This window comes from Pantherophis guttatus, chromosome 1, assembly GCF_059756535.1.
Source record: "Pantherophis guttatus breed Tessera chromosome 1, ASM5975653v1, whole genome shotgun sequence".
Taxonomy (NCBI): domain Eukaryota; kingdom Metazoa; phylum Chordata; class Lepidosauria; order Squamata; family Colubridae; genus Pantherophis; species Pantherophis guttatus.
In genome coordinates, this window is record NC_142063.1 from 201,129,406 (window position 1) to 201,149,116 (window position 19,711).

The 19,711-nt window shown below is 38.0% G+C and overlaps 2 protein-coding genes across 6 annotated transcripts in view; one reads left to right on the forward strand and one right to left on the reverse strand.

Moving 5' to 3' along the window:
* MCM8 (minichromosome maintenance 8 homologous recombination repair factor) overlaps positions 1-3,243 on the reverse strand; it is a 42,391-nt gene extending 39,148 nt beyond the window's left edge. For 2 of the 5 annotated variants that reach the window (XM_087882325.1, XM_034432327.3), the window contains exons 1-2: positions 2,562-2,907; positions 1,307-1,467 (exon numbers count right to left, since the gene is read on the reverse strand). In XM_087882325.1, the coding sequence (XP_087738451.1) occupies positions 1,307-1,442 (136 nt within the window). In that variant the 5' untranslated portion in view covers positions 1,443-1,467; positions 2,562-2,907. Of the gene's footprint in view, positions 1-1,306; positions 1,468-1,998; positions 2,139-2,561; positions 2,908-3,127 lie in introns of those variants that run through there. The other 3 variants (XM_034432329.3, XM_034432328.3, XM_087882324.1) reach the window with 3 other exon arrangements.
* A 921-nt stretch (positions 3,244-4,164) lies between these two features.
* Positions 4,165-16,386, forward strand: TRMT6 (tRNA methyltransferase 6 non-catalytic subunit). Its single transcript, XM_034432330.3, has 11 exons — positions 4,165-4,756; positions 7,568-7,695; positions 8,876-8,985; positions 9,980-10,071; positions 10,157-10,240; positions 10,941-11,065; positions 11,913-12,256; positions 12,894-12,979; positions 13,668-13,770; positions 13,853-13,939; positions 14,725-16,386. The coding sequence occupies exons 1-11, from the start codon at positions 4,455-4,457 to the stop codon at positions 14,875-14,877; spliced, it is 1,614 nt and encodes a 537-aa protein (XP_034288221.2). The 5' UTR covers positions 4,165-4,454; the 3' UTR covers positions 14,878-16,386.
* The last annotated feature ends 3,325 nt before the right edge of the window (positions 16,387-19,711 follow it).

Genomic DNA, 19,711 nt, shown 5'->3' on the forward strand with positions numbered 1-19,711 from the left:
AAATAATGTCACTTCATGAGGTGTGCCTTCTTGGTGGCAGCCCCTTCCTTTTGGAATTATGTTCCCCCCTCTCCCCCCCACCCCACGTATATGGTTGGCCCTCAGGAAGACCAAAGAAGGCAACCAAAGATAAGCAGTGTTCCCAACTGGTTCAGTTAAAATATATTTTATTTTTGACTGCCATTTCATTGTTTTAGCAACATAAGGGGGGGGGGGGGTTTGTTATTTATTTATTTTATTTATTTATTTATTAAATTTATATACCGCCCTATTCCCGAGGGACTCAGGGCGGTGAATAGCGAAAGATAAAAATACATGTAATACAAACGTTAAAAAACCAATTAAAATATACTAAACACTCTGGTCCTAGATAATTCAAGACATCCCAGTTTAAAACAAAATCAGAAGCAATATAAAGGGAAAGTTAGGCCAGGCCGGCCTGCTGAAACAGGAATGTTTTGAGGGCACGGCGGAAAGTGCGCAGATCCGGGATCTTCTGTATCTCAGGGGGGAGCTCGTTCCAGATGGTGGGTGCCCTCACAGAAAAGGCTCTCCCCCTGGGGGCCGCCAGTCAACACTGTTTGGCTGACGGCACCCTGAGAAGCCCCTCTCTATGGGAGCGTACTGGGTGGTGAGAGGCTATTGGTGGCAGAAGGCGGCCTCGTAAATACCCCGGTCCTAAGCCATGGAGCGCTCTAAAGGTGGTAACCAAGATCTTGAAGCGCACCCAGAAGACCACCGGGAGCCAGTGCAGCTCGCGCAGGAGGGGAGCCACATGGGAGCGCCATGCTGCTCCCATAACTACCCGCGCGGCCGCATTCTGGACCAGCTGGAGCCTCCGGGTGCTCCTCAAGGGGAGCCGCATGTAGAGAGCATTACAGTAGTCCAGGCGTGAAGTGACGAGGGCATGAGTGACCGTATTTAACAAGTCCCGATCCAGAAAGGGACGCAACTGGCGAATCAGGCAAACCTGATAAAAAGACCTCCCGGCCACAGCCGTCAAGTGCTCTTCTAAAGACAGCCGTGAGTCCAAGAGGACGCCTAAGTTGCGAACCCTCTCCGTGGGGGGCAATGACTCGTCCCCAATAGTCAGTGATGGCACCAACTGACTATATCAGGACGTCGGAAACCACAGCCACTCGGTCTTGGATGGGTTGAGCCTGAGTCTGTTCCTCCCCATGGTTAATGATATGCATTGTTTTCCTGTGTTAGCTGATTTTTGTACACTCCTCACAGTCATGCTTCCTGACTTGGGCAATCATATGAATGTTATAAATAAATGAATAAAGCTATGGAATTAACATACCCAATTTCTCGCCAGCATTTTTCCAGTTTTCTTTCTGCCCACTTCCTTTTCCTCCTCTCCCTTGCCATCTTCCTCTTCTCCACCTTTGAAAACCACCTCCTCGTCCAGAACCTTTCCTGCTAGACTCAGTACTCATCTTGGCATTTTAACAGATCTGCATTCTGAATCAAAAGACAATACCTATGTAGCAAACATTAATTTTGAACGTAATTATTAAGGTATACATCGATTTATTTCTATGGTGGTGTTTGCAGATCTATTTAGGACTCAATTAATACAATCGGGAATTACTTTCAAATAAATTTTGATAGCACTGCACCAAGACATCCTTTCACTTCAAGTGCCAAATAATTTCAAAAAAACTTATACAGTCCTCAACGTATGACCACAATTGAGTCCAACATTTATGTTGCTACATGGGAAATTTTGTTAAGTGAGTTTGGCCCCATTTTATGACTTTTCTTGCCACATTTGTGGCAAGTTGTTAAATTAGTAACACGATTGTTAAGTGAATCTGGTTTCCCCATTAACACTGCTTGTCGGAAAATCGCAAAAGGTAATCACATGACACTGCCACCATCATGTGACTCAATTGTCAAGCATCCTAATGTCAATCATATGACCATGGGGATGCCGCCATGATCCTAAGTGTGAAAAATGGTCATAAGTCACTTTTTCCACTGCCATTGTACCTTCGAGCAATCACTAAGCGAACTGTTGAAAGTCGAGGACTACCTGTACACGTAACCATTAAAGGAAAACATTGAATAAATGGACCCCTCCATTTCCTCTCATGACCATTCCCAAGCACACTCCATGGAGTCAATTTTCTAAAAATAAGAATTTAACCCAATTATTGGGGAAGGTGTTGAACCTATATCTGGGGTCCCTAGCTTCAGGCAAAACGTATTTGTTCCTCCATTTGAAGAGAGAGAGAGAGAGAGGAAGGAAGGAAGGAAGGAAGGAAGGAAGGAAGGAAGGAAGGAAGGAAGGAAGGAAGGAAGGAAGGAAGGAAGGAAAAGAAAGAAAGAAAGAAAGAAAGAAAGAAAGAAAGAAAGAAAGAAAGAAAGAAAGAAAGAAAGAAAGAAAGAAAGAAAGAAAGAAAGAAAGAAAGAAAGAAAGAAAGAAAGAAAGAAAGAAAGAAAGAAAGAAATCCTCGGCCATTCCGCCGAATGGGGAAACTCGGCTAGATTTTTTATTTTTATTTTTTTGGTCTGCCGAACGCTTCATTTTGGAGGTTCAAAGTCTCAGTTACCGCCGACTGCAGGAGGAGAGAGAAGTGAAAACGTATCCGACCGAAAGCCGTGGGCGACGGCCGCGACGCCTCAAAGGGTCCCCGATCGGCCTCCCTTCAATCTCTTCCCGTCTCTTCCCCTCGTTTCGTTCTTCCATTTCATTTTTGGCGCGGCCGCAAGCGAAGTAGCTTCCCTTGACGTCGGGCGCTCCCAACCAATCAGAACTGGCGCCGCTGAGCTGCCTAGATTCTGCTCGCGACCCCTCCCGAAAACCTAAAGCGGGAAAAGGGCAAGTCACGTGGGGGTTTCAATTGAAATTGAATACCCTCGGACTCTTTTTTTAGTTTTTTAGGGTTTCTTGCGCCGTCTTTTCCTCAACCTCGGCGGCTTTTAAAGTGTGTGTGGACTTCTAACTCCCGGAGTTCCCGTAGAGAACTTAGAAACTTTAGAAATAACTTTATTGTCACTTTGAATGCACACTAAATCGCCATACATTATGATGAAATTTCGTTGCAATTCACCCTCTCGAAGGGTCACCACTACACTACATGAACATGACTAAATAAAGTAAACATTATGTACATACCCATATATTATATGACACAGAGAAACAACACCGTCTACTCAAATTCTAAATTTAGGCGCAGGGGTCTCCAACCTTGGCAAACTTTAGGACTTGTGGACTTCAACTCCCAGAATTCCTCAGCCAGCATGTGCTGGCTGAGCAAATTCTGGGAGTTGAAGTCCACAAGTCTTAAAAGTTTGCCAAGGTTGGAGACCCCTGATTACTAGAGAATTCTGGGAGTTGAAGTCCATTCACTCTTTTTTGTGGCCGAAGTTGGGAATCAGTGGCATGCAGACTTCGTACTTGGTTGATTTGAAGAAAGGAGCGCTTTTCCTGCCTCTGAACCGCTGGGGAGAGTCTTAAAATGCTTGAACCGAGAGGGAAGTGTTGTCTCTCCATTTGACTGGACTACAGGCAGCGAAAATGAGTATACGATCCTAGCATAATTGTGCCAATTTCTTATCGATTCCCTTCCCAAAAGCCCTATCCGCGCAGCGCAAAAGAGGAAATCCTTTCCTCTTTCTGTTATTACCCTGATTGTTGTTTTTCAAGTTTATATATGTCCTTTTATGCGTCCTAGCAAGTTAAGCCTCTCCTGTAGTTGGGAGGGCTGGGCGATAAACTGAAGCTGCATTTTGAATGGAGCAAAATGAATGATCGGACTCCAGGGCTTATATGCTGTTAAAATATCTATGAACTCATCTTTCGCCCGTGGTCTAGTTCAGGGGTCTCCAACCTTGGCAACTTTAAGCCTGGAGGACTTCAACTCCCAGAATTCCCCAGCCAGCAAAGCTCACAATCTACAAGCAAAACTGGCTGGGGAATTCTGGGAGTTGAAGTCCTCTAGGCTTAAAGTTGCCAAGGTTGGAGATCCCTCGTATAGATAATACTATTATCACTGTGATGAAACACTTTGTAAAAAAGAACATTTTACGAATGAAAGCAAATAGAGATCTTAGGATCTCGCAATGAATATTTTGCACATGAATTGATTATGTGCCATAGCAGCATTATGACACAGACTTCTTCACGTCCGGCCAGAAACGGAGGTTGTATTTAAAGGAGCCCGGAAGCGCCAGGTCCGTAAGTTATAAAGTAGCACTCTTCTTTTTTCTACCTCTACGTTATAAACTAGAAAAAAGAGTGTCTACATAGAGATGTTAAATTATAGAGCAGCCATACTACCTTACGAAGAGAAATCCTTAAGTCAGTGTGCAAGAGAGTCGCCTGTGATTGCAGTTGCCCGTATTTTTTATTCATTTATTTTTTTAACCGTTCATCAGACTCCTTCGATGGCACCAGTCACGATCAACATGGCGCTCAGCGGCCCCTCTATCCCTCGATCTTTATGACCCAAATGCCAATCAGACCAACCGCTTTTTTCAAGAAGAGAGGAAACGAAGTCGCTTCCGCGGCTCGTGCTTTTGGGGGGAAAACCGGAAGAGGGCCTTTCCTGAGTTGGAGCCTGTGCGCGAGGATTTTTTTTTTCTTCTTTTTTTTTCCCGGTCAGGTCCCTCAGCGTGAGGCCTTTGGGAGGGTCGCCATGGAGGCGCCTCCTCGGTCCCCTTCTCCCCATGTCATCTGCGAGGGAGACTGGGCTGTTCTCAAGCGGGGGGACGTGTTCAAAGCGGTCGCCGTGGTGAAGCGAAGGTAAGCCTCTCTCTCCTGTTAGGGTGAAGCGGAGGCGCTTCTTCTTCATCTTCTGCAGCCTTTTACTTCATTCAAAGAAGTTCCAGTCCGTTGCCAGTTAGGCTTTTCCATTGTTCCTTATGCCTAGACAAGAGGATTCAAACCTGTGCATTCCCGCCAGCCTATTGGTTAGCCAATATAATTGTCATAAACCCCTCTACTTTTGTTTATGCATTTATGTAATTTCTATTATGAATGTGTTATTTATATTCTATAAAAAATACACTATAAAAAAATATGGAAAAAGAACACTTTGGCAGAAATTCTAACTAAGTAAAATATATTTGGATATGACAAGTTGAATATGATATGATATGGTCAATACTCTGTTTCATAAAATATGTGGGTGTGGGGGGGGACTAATAAAACTTGATTCCAAAAAAAAAAAACACAACACTATAAAGAAGTATTTCTCAACTTTGGACACTTTTAAGACTTCAATTCCCACCATCCCCTAGCCCAGAGGTCTTCAAACTTGGCAGCTTTAAGACTTCAAGGCTTTAAGGCTTCAAGTTGAAGTCCACATGTCTTAAAGCTACCAAGTTTGAAGACCTCTGCCCTAGCCAGCTCTGCTGCCTGGAGAATTCTGGGAGTTGAAATCCACCCAAGTTAAAATTGCCATAGTTGTTATTACGGTAAGTGTTTATATTGCTGCTAAGGCTCTACTGGCTTCAAAGGTGGGTACTGCCAAAAACTGACAGAAAATTGTGTGGGACACAATCTTCAAGCAACCCCAGTCAGAATAACACCTGACTGGGATTGCAGAAGCACCTGCATGCGAATAGATGAACTGCACAATAGAGTGTTGTGGAACCCAAAGAAGACTTTGTGTGGTTATGCCTAAATTATGCGGATTCCACAGAAACAGAAGTATTATGTAAGTATTAAAAGACAGTATTGGTAACAGTTTCCCTGTCAGTCGTGTCCAACTCTAGGGCACGGTACTCATCTCTGTTCCTTGGGCAAGGAAGCCAGAGTTGACTGAAGACATTTTCCATGGTCATATAGCCAGCATGGCTATACACCAAATGCCCACAGAACACTGTTACCTTCCCACCAAAGTAGTACCTATTAATCTATTCTCATTTGCATGTTTTTGAACTGCTACCCTGTTTCCCCTAAAATAAGACCTCCCCGGATAATAAGCCCAATTGGGCTTTTGAGTGCATGCGCTAAAATAAGCCCCTCCCCCTGAAAATAAGCCCTCCCTGAAAATATTAAACTGCATGTGCAGCCAGTCCCCGCCATTTCCTCTGGTTAGGGTTAGGGAGACAGAGCTGGAAATCAGGTAAGATGGCAAGAAGAGCCCCGTCTTGCTCCACGTGCCCCCAAATAATAAGACTTCCCCGAAAATAAGGCCAAGTGCTTATTTCGGGGTTCAAAAAAATATAAGACAGGGTCTTATTTTCAGGGAAACACAGTAGGTGGGCAGGAGCTGGGCAAGCAACGGGAGTTCACCACATTGCAGGGAGCTTGAGTCTTGAAGCTGGGCTGTCAGCTCTCCAGTTATAGCCAGAAAGTAGTTATGGGTAAAAAAGGACTGCACATGGCAGCCTTGTCTCTTCACCTCTCCATCTGAGCAGAAAGGTTTTAAGATTTCATTGGAATGAGAGCTGAAGGCTGCATACAGCAGAGAATGATATAGGAGGTTTTTAATGGCAAGATGCTTCTGTTTGCACTTACATGCAGAGTTCTTTATTTTGTGTGCCTGACAGTTTTCCGGGATGAAAAAAACAACTTCAGCTTATATTCTTGAAAATAGAAAATCCATTGGTTGTTATCTTTCTTAGGTGAAAGACCTAGGAAAGTAGTAGAGGGAAATGATAATTTTCACATTAATGAAGCTGGAAATAGATTTAAGAAGTGTGCTATATTAAAAAAACTAAAATGATTTTTTAAATTAGAAGAAATATTGCTATTCTAGTGGAATTTCAATTTTCTAGGAAGAAGCAGCATTGTTCTTTCAATTGTGAGAAGACCATCTCTGTATTGGTAGTGGAGCTTCACAGGCTGAGGGTACTGAGGGACTTTAATTTGTTCCCTTGAAAAAGAGTTAGAATTGATTTAGGAATTCATAACCATCATGACAGTCATGCTCTTACCCCAAGTTACAGGTGCAAATTGTATGGAAAGCTACACATTAGATCTGGTTTCATTTCAGAGCAAATACAATGAAAAATAACTTTAACATGGTGCAGTCACTAAGGAATTGTCTGCTGGAATATAAAGATGGCTACTCAATTAAATAGAAGGGAGTGGAGTCTCTCCAAGTTCCCCTCTTAAAAAAAGCAGTTTGTAGGATTCTTAGAGACAGTTTTCAATCGCTGCCCCCTTTTAACAAGAACCAACTTTTTGGGGATTCGGAAAAGTAATTAACACCAGATTATATCCCTAGAACTTTGAAGAGGAGATAAATTGAAGATTATGCCTGTGTATGAGTTGTAATGACTTTTAGGTATTCCATCTTTCCATTCTATTTCTATAAAATGTTTCTATTTTATGGAGTGATCTATTGGTTTTAATCCTATTTATATATGATTGGATTGTGAGCCAATCCAATTAAAATGGTATATAAGCCTAGTAAAATAAATTCTGGTTATTTTAATTTACTTGCTTCTCTTGCTCAATGGTTTTACAGCTATTTCTGCTTACTTGCACTTGAAACTGGAGTTGAATATACTGTATGCCATTTTATTCCTTTTTCAGGTTTTGGGTTGTGAATATTGCAGGGTTCTATGTTTCTAATTGATTTATTGATGCTTTTCTTTTTAGAAAAATTGTTTTTGAAAAACAGTGGTTCTGCTTAGATAATGCCATTGGGCATGTTTATGGAACATCATTTGAAGTGACTAGTGGTGGTAGTCTTCAGCCAAAGCGGACGTTAGAAGAGATGAATCCAGGTATGAATCAGCTAGAAATTATTTAGATAGCGAAAGTATGGAATGTGTATGCTTTGATATTATAATCCTGATACTTTTCCTGAACAAAGTACAATATGGGGTTGAGGAACAAGGGAAGTGTGAGTTACAACTTTCAGTCTATACTTTATATGTGATAAAACCATAGACTTACTTTGTAGTAAGATGGGCTGCCAATAAATTGGATGAATGGATGGACTGATACCTGCCAGTTTTTATGGCAGCATAGAAAATTTTTATCAACATCTATACAAAAAATAAGTTCTTACATTGGTGGCATGAAACTGATAAGAATCTTTGCCTATCTCAATGGTTCTCAACCTTTTCTTCACCACGGACCTCCTTTAAATAACTTTTTGGCCAGACTCCCAAGATTTAAATCATAACATTTCTTCAAGACTTCACAGACCCTGTGACAATATCATGGAGCCCCCACAGGGTTCCACAGACCACAGGTTGAGAATCACTAGACTGTTTTATAGATTGGCAAGTCTGTGTGCAGGAACATTCATCTTTGATGAAAATGTGATGAAAAATGTTGAAAAGAAGTTTTATGAAATGTATATAACTAAATAGAAGTGTAGATTCAAACTCAAAATTAGATTTACCAGCTATATTTGATGGTCAGAACAAAAAATTACCATGTTAAAAACATGTTTATTTTAATATCTAAATTATTAATAAACAATGGAAATATCTGAATAAAATCCAAACTGCTACATTATTTGTTCAAATCTGGTTTGTAGCATTTACTTGAGAAAGTTTCCATTTCTTGACAATACATAGTAGCAAATCATAATTTTGGGAACACTGTGATTTTATGGTTTATATAAGAGAGAAGCATTCTTGCAAGAGTCCTACGTGAGATATGGGCAAGCTGAAATATACTAGTATCATTGAAATGTTAAATTTAATCAAGATTTAATTTTAAAAAATCTTGTTTGTTTGACAAAAAACAATCAGAAGCACAAGTGAAAAAAGCTACACTAACATTTCCTTTTGCCTGATAAACTAGTACAAGGGTTTAAGTTATCCCAGTTTCCTGTTTTGTCTGTTAGATAATTACAGTACCAGTTATAAATCATCTATGATATGAAATAATATTTTTAAATCTTTAGTAACAGTTCTTACAAACTTATTATATTTTTGGGGTTTTTTTAAGAAACAAAAGAAGCAGGTACAGATAATCGTAATATAATAGATGATGGAAAGTCTCAAAAATTGACTCATGATGATATAAAGGCTTTGAAGGATAAAGGCATCAAAGGACAGGTAATCTTGAATTCTCAACTGCATATTATTGCTTCATGTCACAAGTGAATATTTTCTGTTTAGAAAGCTATACTGCTAGGAACAATTAAAATCTTTGTCTATTGAAGAATATGAACAAGTGTTATATAGTGACTGAAATTGTAGAATTAAACTGAGGAAACACATTTGAATTTCTACTCAACCAAAAGAAATCACTGGATGACTTTAGGCCAGTTGATATATTTCAGCCCAGTTGGGCATCAGAGTAATATCACAATAAAACTAGGCTAGAACTCCATTTAAGCTATCTTTTGTTCCAAAGAAAAAGCAGGATATAAATTTATTATTAGATTTATAATAAAGGGCAGTTGCCTTTCTATGCTAAATACAAGCCACTCCTTTAAAAGTCTTGAAGGATTGAATCTTGAACTATTTCATATAAAATATTAACTTTACAACTCAACTATATTTCTGTCTTGACTGGATGATATGTATCATCATAATGAATGGAATACAACATCCATTTTATATCATTCAAGTCACTGGTACTGCTTTTCATGTGTAATTCTTTGGATTGTTTATGGCTAAATGTTGGCCTCACATTTGGTAGATGCATAACTACATTGAGAATAAATATATTTTCTATTCTGTATGTGCGCGCGCGCACCTTCAAGTCAATGTTAACTCTGGCAACTGCCTGGGCAAGTCCCTGCAGTTTTTCTGGCATATTTTTTTCCCCAGAAATAGTTTGCCATTACCTCCTTCTGAGAGTTTGACTGGCCCAAAATCAAACAACTGGCTTTGTGTCTTAGGCTGGAATAGAACTCACAGTCTCCTGTTTCTGTCTTGGTACTTTAACCACTACAGCAAACTGGCTTTTTAATTTCTTTTTTAATTTTTACTTGGATGCTCCTTATTCACTGTTTATATACTGAGGACTTTTGTGTTTTGTTTTGGTTGAAATGCTTTATAAATAGCTATGAGAAGAGAATGATTAACCTGTCTTTTTTTGAAGGAAATAGTTCAACAATTAATAGAGAACAGCACCACGTTTAGAGACAAAACAGAATTTGCTCAAGATAAATACATCAAAAAAAAGAAAAAGAAGTAAGTTGAATTTTAGAAAACAGAATGTTCAGTGAATCACAAATCATAAATAGCTTTAACACTATTTGTGCTGCTTTGCTTACAGATATGAGGCAGTTATTACGATCATAAAGCCATCTACTCGTATATTATCAACAATGTACTATGCAAGAGAACCAGGAAAGATCAAGTAAGGCTTAATGTATTTCAGTTATATGGGGTATCTGTTGGACTACATCTAGCAGTAAATGAGTGGATAAATGTCCTCCCACCAATGGTTACAGATTGATACAATTGATGCATAAAATATAAGATTCTTTTCTTGACCGAATATATTTGTAATAATCTGGGTGTGTGGATTTTTTTTTTAAAAAATAGGAGATTCTGATGATGGCTACCAAGTGGACTAGAATTAGTCTTATTCTGCATGAATTTAGATTTTTTTTCTCTCTCAAAAGTCTCCTTTTGGCAGGCAAAGGCAAAAACTAACCTGCAGATTTCTGTTGATACTTTTTCTCATCAGTACTACATAAACTATGTTGGTACTGAACAAACAATGAGTTAAAGCATTTTTCAGCTTCCATCCACAACAGCACCCAGGCCTTTTGTAAGGGAGAATGAGACCCCTTGCTTCATTCCATCTGGAATGAACACATCAACTTTTATTGATTGTATTGTAATTTCTTATTGCAAGCTGCCCAGAATTATTGGGAGCTGGGCAAAATACATGTTTAATAAATATTATTGTATCTGTACGGTCAGAATTTATATTTATTCAAAATATAAATTAGAACTAGAAATCCGGTATGTCTAATAAAATTTGTTATATTCTTAAGTATTTTAATTCACAGCAAAAGTAATCTATATATTTTTTTCCCAAAATGTCCTAGCCATTTGCGGTATGATACTCTAGCCCAGATGTTAACTTGGGGAAATGTTCATGCTGGCAACAAGATGATAGTAATGGAAACCTGTGCAGGACTGGTGCTGGGAGCTGTAATGGAACGAATGGGAGGTGAGAAGAGCAGAATATAATGTATACAACTGGGAGTTGAATATTTAATAGTAATATTTCTATAGGTAGCATGTGCATTTGATTTGAAAACTATGATTTTTTTTCCTTACAGTTAAGCTGGATAAGGAGCTTTCTAAGCAAAACATTGATTACAAAATATAAAGATGCCAGAAGAGTAGAGAAATAAGATACTTTTGGAAAGACAATTGTGTTTTGTCCTTCTGCTTTATTTATTTTTGTCTAATAACTATTTTCAAGTTTTATGGAGAAGTAAGCAGATAAAGAGGGAAATCTCTGTTATTGTGAATATAGCTATTGTTAAAAGTGTTCACTGAATTTAGCGTGAAGAGTTAGTCAAAATATGGCTGCTTGGTTTGCTTCTCTTGACTGGTTTTGCCCCATTCCATTTTGGAAATACTTTTGGAACTCAGCTGCGTTTCAGAACACATTTGCTAGACAACATAAGGAACCAAGGAAGACAGATGCTGTAATACAAAAACGCAGCACCTGACTGAATGGCCAAGTTTGTGAAAGTGGGCCAAGACAAGTTCAAATAATCTTTCACTTGTCCATAGTAATTTGAATTGAAATCACCTGTAGATGCTTGTATAAAGCTCAACATTTTTGGATCACATGAATAATCCATTATTTGCACAGATCCATGTGTCACGTAACCAATTTTGCAGAACATTCTTTGTGATGATGTTAAGAATTGTAGATGATTTCTATTTTCTTTCATGCAAGTCAATGCTGTGTTTGAGAGAAAATGGTTTGTTTAGATTGTCACAGTGTATTAGTATAAACCTAGTTTATGCTGGCTGTATTTGACTTTGATCTGTACTTGCAGGTTATGGATCGATTGTTCAGATATATCCAGGAGAAGGACCTGTTAGAGCAGCCACAAGTTGTTTTGGATTTCCTAAAACTTTTTTTGACACACTCTCTGAGTTCCCCCTCAGCAAAGTGGCCAGCGTTCTGTCTGGAACATTTTCTTTAACACCATTGCCTTCAGAGTGCGGAGAAAAAACACCAGTGATAGAAGACAATGGTTCTGGGGATGACAAGGAACTTTCTATACCAGAAGTAGATGTGGAATGCAGTCCTGAGGTAGCTATGGAGAGTGACCAACCTGAAGATCAAGAAATAGTGGAATTTGCATCGGATGCACTTGATGATAAAGCCAAGGGGACAGTAAGTTCCTACCATTTTATGATAGTTTAAATTTAATTAAATAATTGAACCATTGATATTTAAGTAAGTACGCTTCTCAGTTCACATTGCAGCATCAGTTATTACATGAATGTTTACTCTGTTATGCTTATCTGCATTATATGTTAATTATTAGATCTTTTGATAGAAATCAGATTTAATAATAATTAGAAATGTGAATAAGTGCAGTGTACTCTGCATTGCTAAATATAGTCATAGCACAGAAATAATTTTATCAATTGTGAAATATTTTTGGAATAATTGTGATTTCTGTTCATATTTAGTCAGCTATAAGTTAAAATATTTCAGTGTCTAAAGCTGATATATAGCGATGTAAGATAATTATCTGACTTTATTGCAATAATATTTAACACAAGTTACTTTTTTAAAAAAATTAGCAATATATTTAATTATTTGAAGTATTTCAGGTTGAAGCACTAGAATACATTTTGTTGTTTTTAACATCTTTCAAGTGGACCTTTAAATTTGAGGAAGGCATTAGAAAATTAAGCCCAAACCAGCCTAAAATGTGTATTTTTGCAAAATATTGCAGAGAGAATTGTTTTTAGAACTTCTCTAGTTCTTAAAATCATTTAATCTGAATTTATACATATTTTAGACACATGACAAACAAAAGAAACAAGAGGAAAAGAAGAGAAAGCTGATAGCAGCTGCTGCTTTATTGAAAAACAAGGATGCTGATGGGTGAGAGCTCTCTTGTAATATTGAACATGTCCAGAAATATCTTGTTTTGTAATTGCTTTCAAAAGAGAATTTGCCATTCTAAAAATGTAACTGGGTGTGTTAGTGTTCATCGTTTGTGGATAAGGGTTACTTGTCTATATAGCTTGAAACTTAAAGCCAAGGCTCAGCCCTTTCTGGATTTTCCTTTTTTTCATTAGCTTGTTAAATTTCTGTGTTAGATCGAAAAATTCTGTAAATGTTCAAAATATTTTCAGCACTGATAGGATGACAATAGCCTGTACAGTTATCCCTATGATGGAGAGGATTCTTCAGTATATCAGCTATGGTGAATGGTTCAGCCTGTTTATAGGGTTAAAAGTCCTTATATAAGGAAAATAACAAGTGCATTAAAAGATAATGGTTCAGATCTAAAATAAAGTTGAGGAAATTCATGAAAAAAATTGTTTCTAATCTATATCTGAGAAAGCCTCTCTAATTTAGCCCTCCTTAATGTGGGCAGCAACATTTCCTCAAATTTTGGCAAAACCACCTGGTTTCATATCACCACTGTAACTTGAAGCCTTTTCCTTCCATGTTTTTTTAAGATTTAATCTGGGATTCAAATTATTTTTGTATCTTTTCATAGCCAAAAAGTAACAGTCTTGATATTTAGAAATGCAGCTAACCTGTGTCTAACTTTCCATTACAGTTTAATTGTAGCCAGTCGATTTCATCCAACAAGTTTATTACTCCTATTGTTAGAGCTGGTAGCTCCTTCAAGGCCTTTTGTTGTCTACTGCCAATATAAAGAGGTGAACCTAATATATTTTCTTAATTTAATCTTTTTAAAGATTTTTTTCAGTAAATTCATATAACCAGATGTTCTTGTTTTAGCCACTACTAGAATGTTATGCAAAACTGAGAGAGAAAGGTGGTGTCATTAATCTGAAACTTTCTGAAACATGGTTACGAAACTATCAGGTAAGAATTACAAACATATATGTACCGCAGAAAATGCAAGTAAACCAGGGAAATTATGCATCTCTGATCAAATAGATATTTGAAATTATGAAAAAATGGGGAATAGAAAATATCGTATTTTTCAGACTATAAGATGCACATTAGCTTTAGAGGAGGAAAACAAGGGGGGGAAATCTGCCTCTGTGGCCCGTTCGCCGCCGCCGCAACTCGTTCACCACGGCCCGTTCGCCATCAATTGCCACAAAGGGGCAGCAGCAGCAATCCCCGCCACTTAGAACAGCTGATCGGCACCGCACCAACCCCCCTCCCACAACCGCAATATTCGCTCTATAAAATGCACAGACATTTCCACACATTTGGGGGGATGCATCTTATTGTCCGAAAAATACGGTAGATCATTGTTCAGACTATGCAAAGTAATTTCATATTATAACTATTCTCTGATTATTCACTGGCAAGCCTGCCACTTATTGTATATTTTATCTTGTTTTGTTTTTATTGTTAATGTATTTTTGTTTCCAATTCTGGTCAATGACCTAATAAAAATATTCATTTAGTTTGATATTGTAATTGATTCATAACTCATCAATGTAGCATAATGGTAAGAATTTCTTTTTATGAAATTTCTGCAAGGCAAATTAAGTGGCATCGACTGTCTGATTTTTACACTTGTCTAATATGTGTCTTCTTGAAATCTTTTATTGCTGTCTGATCCATGAGCCTCACAGAATGTGCTTTAGTACTGCAATTATTACATAGCTTATTTGCCATTTCTTATTTTTAAGATCTTGCCAGATCGAAGTCATCCCAAATTGATAATAAGTGGTGGCGGTGGGTACCTACTGACAGGTATCACTGTTAAAAATGAAAGCATAAATACCAGTGACTGCTTAGACGAGCCATCTTCTAAAAAGCGTAAGCTTCAAGAACACCAGTAATGCTTCAAGAAATTATCCTTGTGCTCTGTTACTAACTGAATTTAAAGGCCCAGCGGAATGCACTTTGTTTTCCATTTGCAACTGAAGGTTCTTTTTTAAATCAATCAGGTTCAACCAAATGTTTTTATTGCCAATGTCATTCCAGACTTAGGTCGTCCCCATAACTTATGGAGCATTACTTTAGAAAAGGGGTGTCAAACTCGATTTCATTGAGGGCCACATCAGGGTTGTGTTTGACCTCGGATGGGTGGGGGTGGGGGTGGGGGGATCATGGTGGGTGTTTGACACAGGCTCAAGATGTGGCTTTTCCCTTCTTTTTTTCCACAGTTCTTTACTATAACAATTTTTCTGTCTCTTCTACCAGATATTACAGGCAAACATTTATTACTTATTCTTCATACTCCACTAAACTTTTTATTTCTAAATTTATACCCCGTTGTTTAATAGTAAATTGCTTTTCTAGGCAATTTATACTATTGCCTGGAAAAGCTATTTATACTATTCAACTAATAATAAAAATACAATAGCATAAATAACGTGATAATACAAGACCTAACAGCAGGGATAAATTTCCAGGATAATAAATGGAAATGGCTGTCAATTATGGATTGTTGATTGTAGATTAAATTGACCTACAGCATGTAAAATCTGGCATTAAACTGTAGTATTAACATAGGATGTTGTTTATTTTCTATCCAGATCAGGCACTTACTTTAGGCCACATAATTGTAATCCAGTCCTCCTGCAGCACTTGGCCAGCTGAGTGGAGGCCTCATGGGGCCTCCATGTGGCCTGGTTTTGGCCAGCAGAGTGCTGCTGGAGGCCATAGTGGCTGAAAACGGGCCTCACGGAGCCTCCGCGCAGCCCGTTTTTTGCCTCCCCAGCCTCCAAAAGCACTCTGCTGGCCAAAAATGGGCCTCACGGGGGCTGCAAGCAGCCTGCCTGTGGCCCGTTTTGGCCAGCAGAGGCACCGCAGGCCGGTCCTTTGATATTTCCAGGCTGACCTCACGGGCCAGATTTAAGCATCCCTCAGGCCACATCAGGGCCGCAGGCCTTGAGTTTGATATCCCTGCTTTAGAAGAATATGATTAAGTGTCAGTCTTCCTGGAAATGTTGCAAAAATTGACTGAAAGTCCAGCTCGATTCTATTTCAGAATTTTGTTTTGAATTCAAAAACCATGTTTACACTAATCCCATTTCCATTTCTGTTAAAATCAATGTTTTTTTTAACTAAGTGAAATGAATGTTTCAAAATGCTGTACTATTATCAGTGAGAAATGCAAGATTAATGCTAGACTATTGCATATTTTAACCATTATTAATTTAAAAAAAAAACACATTACATATTACTTTGGAAATGTTAGAAGTAATGCTAGTCTGTTTTCATTTAATACTTAAAAAAAAGAAAAATAAACCTGGTTTCCATCTTTTTAACATGTAATAACTATATTTTTATGTGGAGTTTTTAATCTGTAAATTTGCATTTGAATAAATTATATTATTTTGTGATACATGAATTATTTTTTCTTTTAAGCAAGAGAGGATTGTTAAAGTAAGAAGCCTTCAGGATGGCAACCAGCTGGTGTGTTTCCCAATGGGCTCATTGGCCCCAAAAGTTCACCTGCCATTGTATTGGGCTCTGTATTGTCTTGTATTTGTGAATTGATCCCCATTCACCCAAATTCAAACAAGTTCTAGCTAGATATGTATCTCAATAGGGGCCATGAAATTCTTGATACACTCTTGGGAGTCAAGATTTAGAACATTGATCATATCTTTCAGTTTTAATTTTGGATCTGTTGCTGTTTTTGCAGCTTAATTTATTTCTTCAGTTCTTAGCATTTGTACACTGCTTTTATAAGCCGTCTTGAATGACTCAGGGAAAGAAAGTTACGGTATAAAGAGTCTAATAAAGAAAAAAGAGACAGACCCATTTGAAAGAGATATAAAAAAAGATCCTTGAAATAGATGGGTTTGATTGAAAGAACTGTAGGCCAGTGTGGTGATTCTTCTATAAACATGGTCTAAATCACTTTTTCCCCTTTGAATCCAGATCATAGAGCAATCCTTTATTTTTAATTTAAGAAGATAATCAACAATCAGCTTTAAGGCTTGGCTTTTCCCCACAAGCATTTGGGGCTGGTTGAATGGGATTCCCCTTCAGCTGTTTTTATTATGGTGCTTGATTACCAGCATATTCTATATTTCAAATTTATATAGTATATCATGTATGTTTTAATGTTACATGGATCTTTTTTAGGATTTTTTTTTTCATTTGTTGGGTACTGCCTGGAATCACATTGTTTGAGCAGCCTTATGAAACTGGTAAATAAATAAATACATAAATAAATAAACAATCCCTTGTAGAAGACGACTGGGCGGTATTTCGTTACAGTGGGGCAGAATGAGTGGTACCTACAACTGGTCCTTGGAGGTCCAGCATCACAGTGTCCCCACAGTTGTGTAATTGCATTCTGGGTGCTTTGCACCCAGCTCACAATTATCACATTGCAGTGAGCTGCGGTCATGCGATCCTGAATTCTGGGGTTCCCTGCCAGCTTCCCACAAGCAAAATCAATGGTAAAAGCTGGCAGGAAGTTGGAAGTCATGGTCACATGAAGTCCTTGTTTAATGACAATATCTGGGACTGCTGGAATTACTGTCACTAAGAGATACAATCACCTGATTCCATGCTTTATGGCTGTGTCGCTTAGCAACAGCAATTCCAGTCTCATTTGCTTTTGTAAGGCAAGGATTACTCACATACACATACAAATATTCCTATGAACCCTGTGCAAATGTCTTTGAAAATAAATAAATAAAAATCTAGCCGCCACTTGGCTGCGTTATCATTGCATCCACTGCAGAGCTTGGTTTGCTAAGTAATTAAGTTAAAGCAGAACCGGGGAGCTAAAAACTTACTGTGCCATGAACTTGGTAATAACTAACTACATCACTAGAATATATCACAGCAAGGCTGAGAAAGCAAAGAATGCTTTGTGTACAATGTGTTACCTTCTACTGGAGTTTTGCTCTTTTTTTTTTTTTTTCCATACCCATATTGAAAGTCTTGCTGGATAGCTATGTAAATTGTTTTGTAAAGCAATTTAAATACTTGAAATTTGGTGTTGGAGAAGACTCTTGAGTATACCATGGACCAATGGGTCATCAAACAAATCAACCCAGAATTGTCACTCCGGGCGAAATGATAAGGTACAAATGATCGTACTTTGGACACATTATGTGAAGATCTAGCTCTCTGAAAAAGACTGCACTGCTGGGAAAGGTGGAAGGAAAGAGAAGAGGATGACCAGCAAGCAAGGTGGATGGACTCAGTTACGGTGATGATGAATGCACCATCTGAAGACTTGAAAGACCAGGTTAGAGATAGATTGTCGTAGAGAAAATTAAGAGGCGACATTGACGTGATGGCACATAAACAAAAGCTTTCATCTCATTGGTTAACATAGGCAAGTGCCTCAAGTGTTATGCAAGTTAGTAGCCAAACTATAATAGTATCCCATGTATGATGTTAGCTAACTTAAAAGCATTTCAGCAGGATGGAACAGTTTAAAATCCTGTGGCATTCTAATTTTAACAACAATGAAATCTATAATGTAATCTAAAACCTGAAACTTGGGGCCCAATCATTAAAATGTATGTTTATTTCCCACCTCAGTTAGGAAGTTCATTCTGGTCCCTGAACAATTTTGTCTAATCAGTTTCATTAAGCATGTAAACATTGAATAACAGCTTCTGTGAGAGTCATGTGTAACATAGCCCATAAAAACTTAAACTGTTATTACTTTAACAATATTGAGGAGTTGCTCCCCCATGCACTTCAGTGATCTAGAAAAAGGCAGTCTATAAATGCAACAAATGCATAGTTCACATATACTTCAGGTACAAAATCAACCTGGAGACATTTTCCTCTGGAAAATACCCTGTGAATCCAGGTTATTAGCCTACTTTCTCAGATTTTAATCTTTCTCAGTTGAGTTATGGTAGGAAGAAAAATCACTTGTAGTTGATTCCCCAACCTATTTAATTTGGCCTTGAAAAAGCAGAAGGAATGTTCATTTATGCTCATGATATGAAGCAATATTTCCAACATTCAGTAGGTGGCAATCAGAATCAAGAATAGAGAATGCTAGTTATAATAAATGACCTATGAAAATATTGACTACCTCAGATCAATAGCGAACATACCTATCCACAATTGTGCTTCCCATGTTTTATAGTCATTTAACTTTTTAATTAAATGTTTAATGAGTTTGATATTTGTGTGACTGGTTTGGTATTTTGAGGCCAGAATGCCTTTGGCTAGCAGTCCTTAAGTGCTGAAATCTTGGCCCCTGAAATCGTACATTACAATCAGTGCAGTAGAAATTTTTTTGTTTCTAATAAAAATCATTGATACTACTGGTGCTTTTGGAGAATAAACAAAGCCTGCTCGCTTTCATATAAAGGAATCAGCATTTTCCAGGCCTGTTATCAAGATGAATAAAAAGAATCTGCTTAAATGCTACTGGAATTAACAGCTACAAAATAACAAGTTGGAAGTTTCACGAAGTTCTTCATCAGCATCAGAATATGATGAAAAGCAGAAACTTTGTCCTGTTGAATACCTCACTATCGTAATTCCTTCAGGTATTCTGATACTACCAGATGGTTAAGATTTCATTTTGTTTTAAAGCTGGGGTATCTCTAATTTTTGTATTGCTTGAGTAGTGTGGTGAGAACCATATCGCCAAAAGTGAGTGAGCCCAAAATAAAGTCAATGAGTGTACAATAAAACTAAATACATATTACATTAAAATTAATTACTATAAAT

Coding starts and splice junctions, on each gene's coding strand:
- TRMT6 (XM_034432330.3), top strand. CDS start 4,455: ATGACCCAAATGCCAATCAGACCAACCGCTTTTTTCAAGAAGAGAGGA. Junction 7,696..8,875: donor GTTAGAAGAGATGAATCCAG/GTATGAATCAGC, acceptor GGTTTTTTTAAG/AAACAAAAGAAGCAGGTACA. Junction 10,241..10,940: donor AGAGAACCAGGAAAGATCAA/GTAAGGCTTAAT, acceptor AAAATGTCCTAG/CCATTTGCGGTATGATACTC.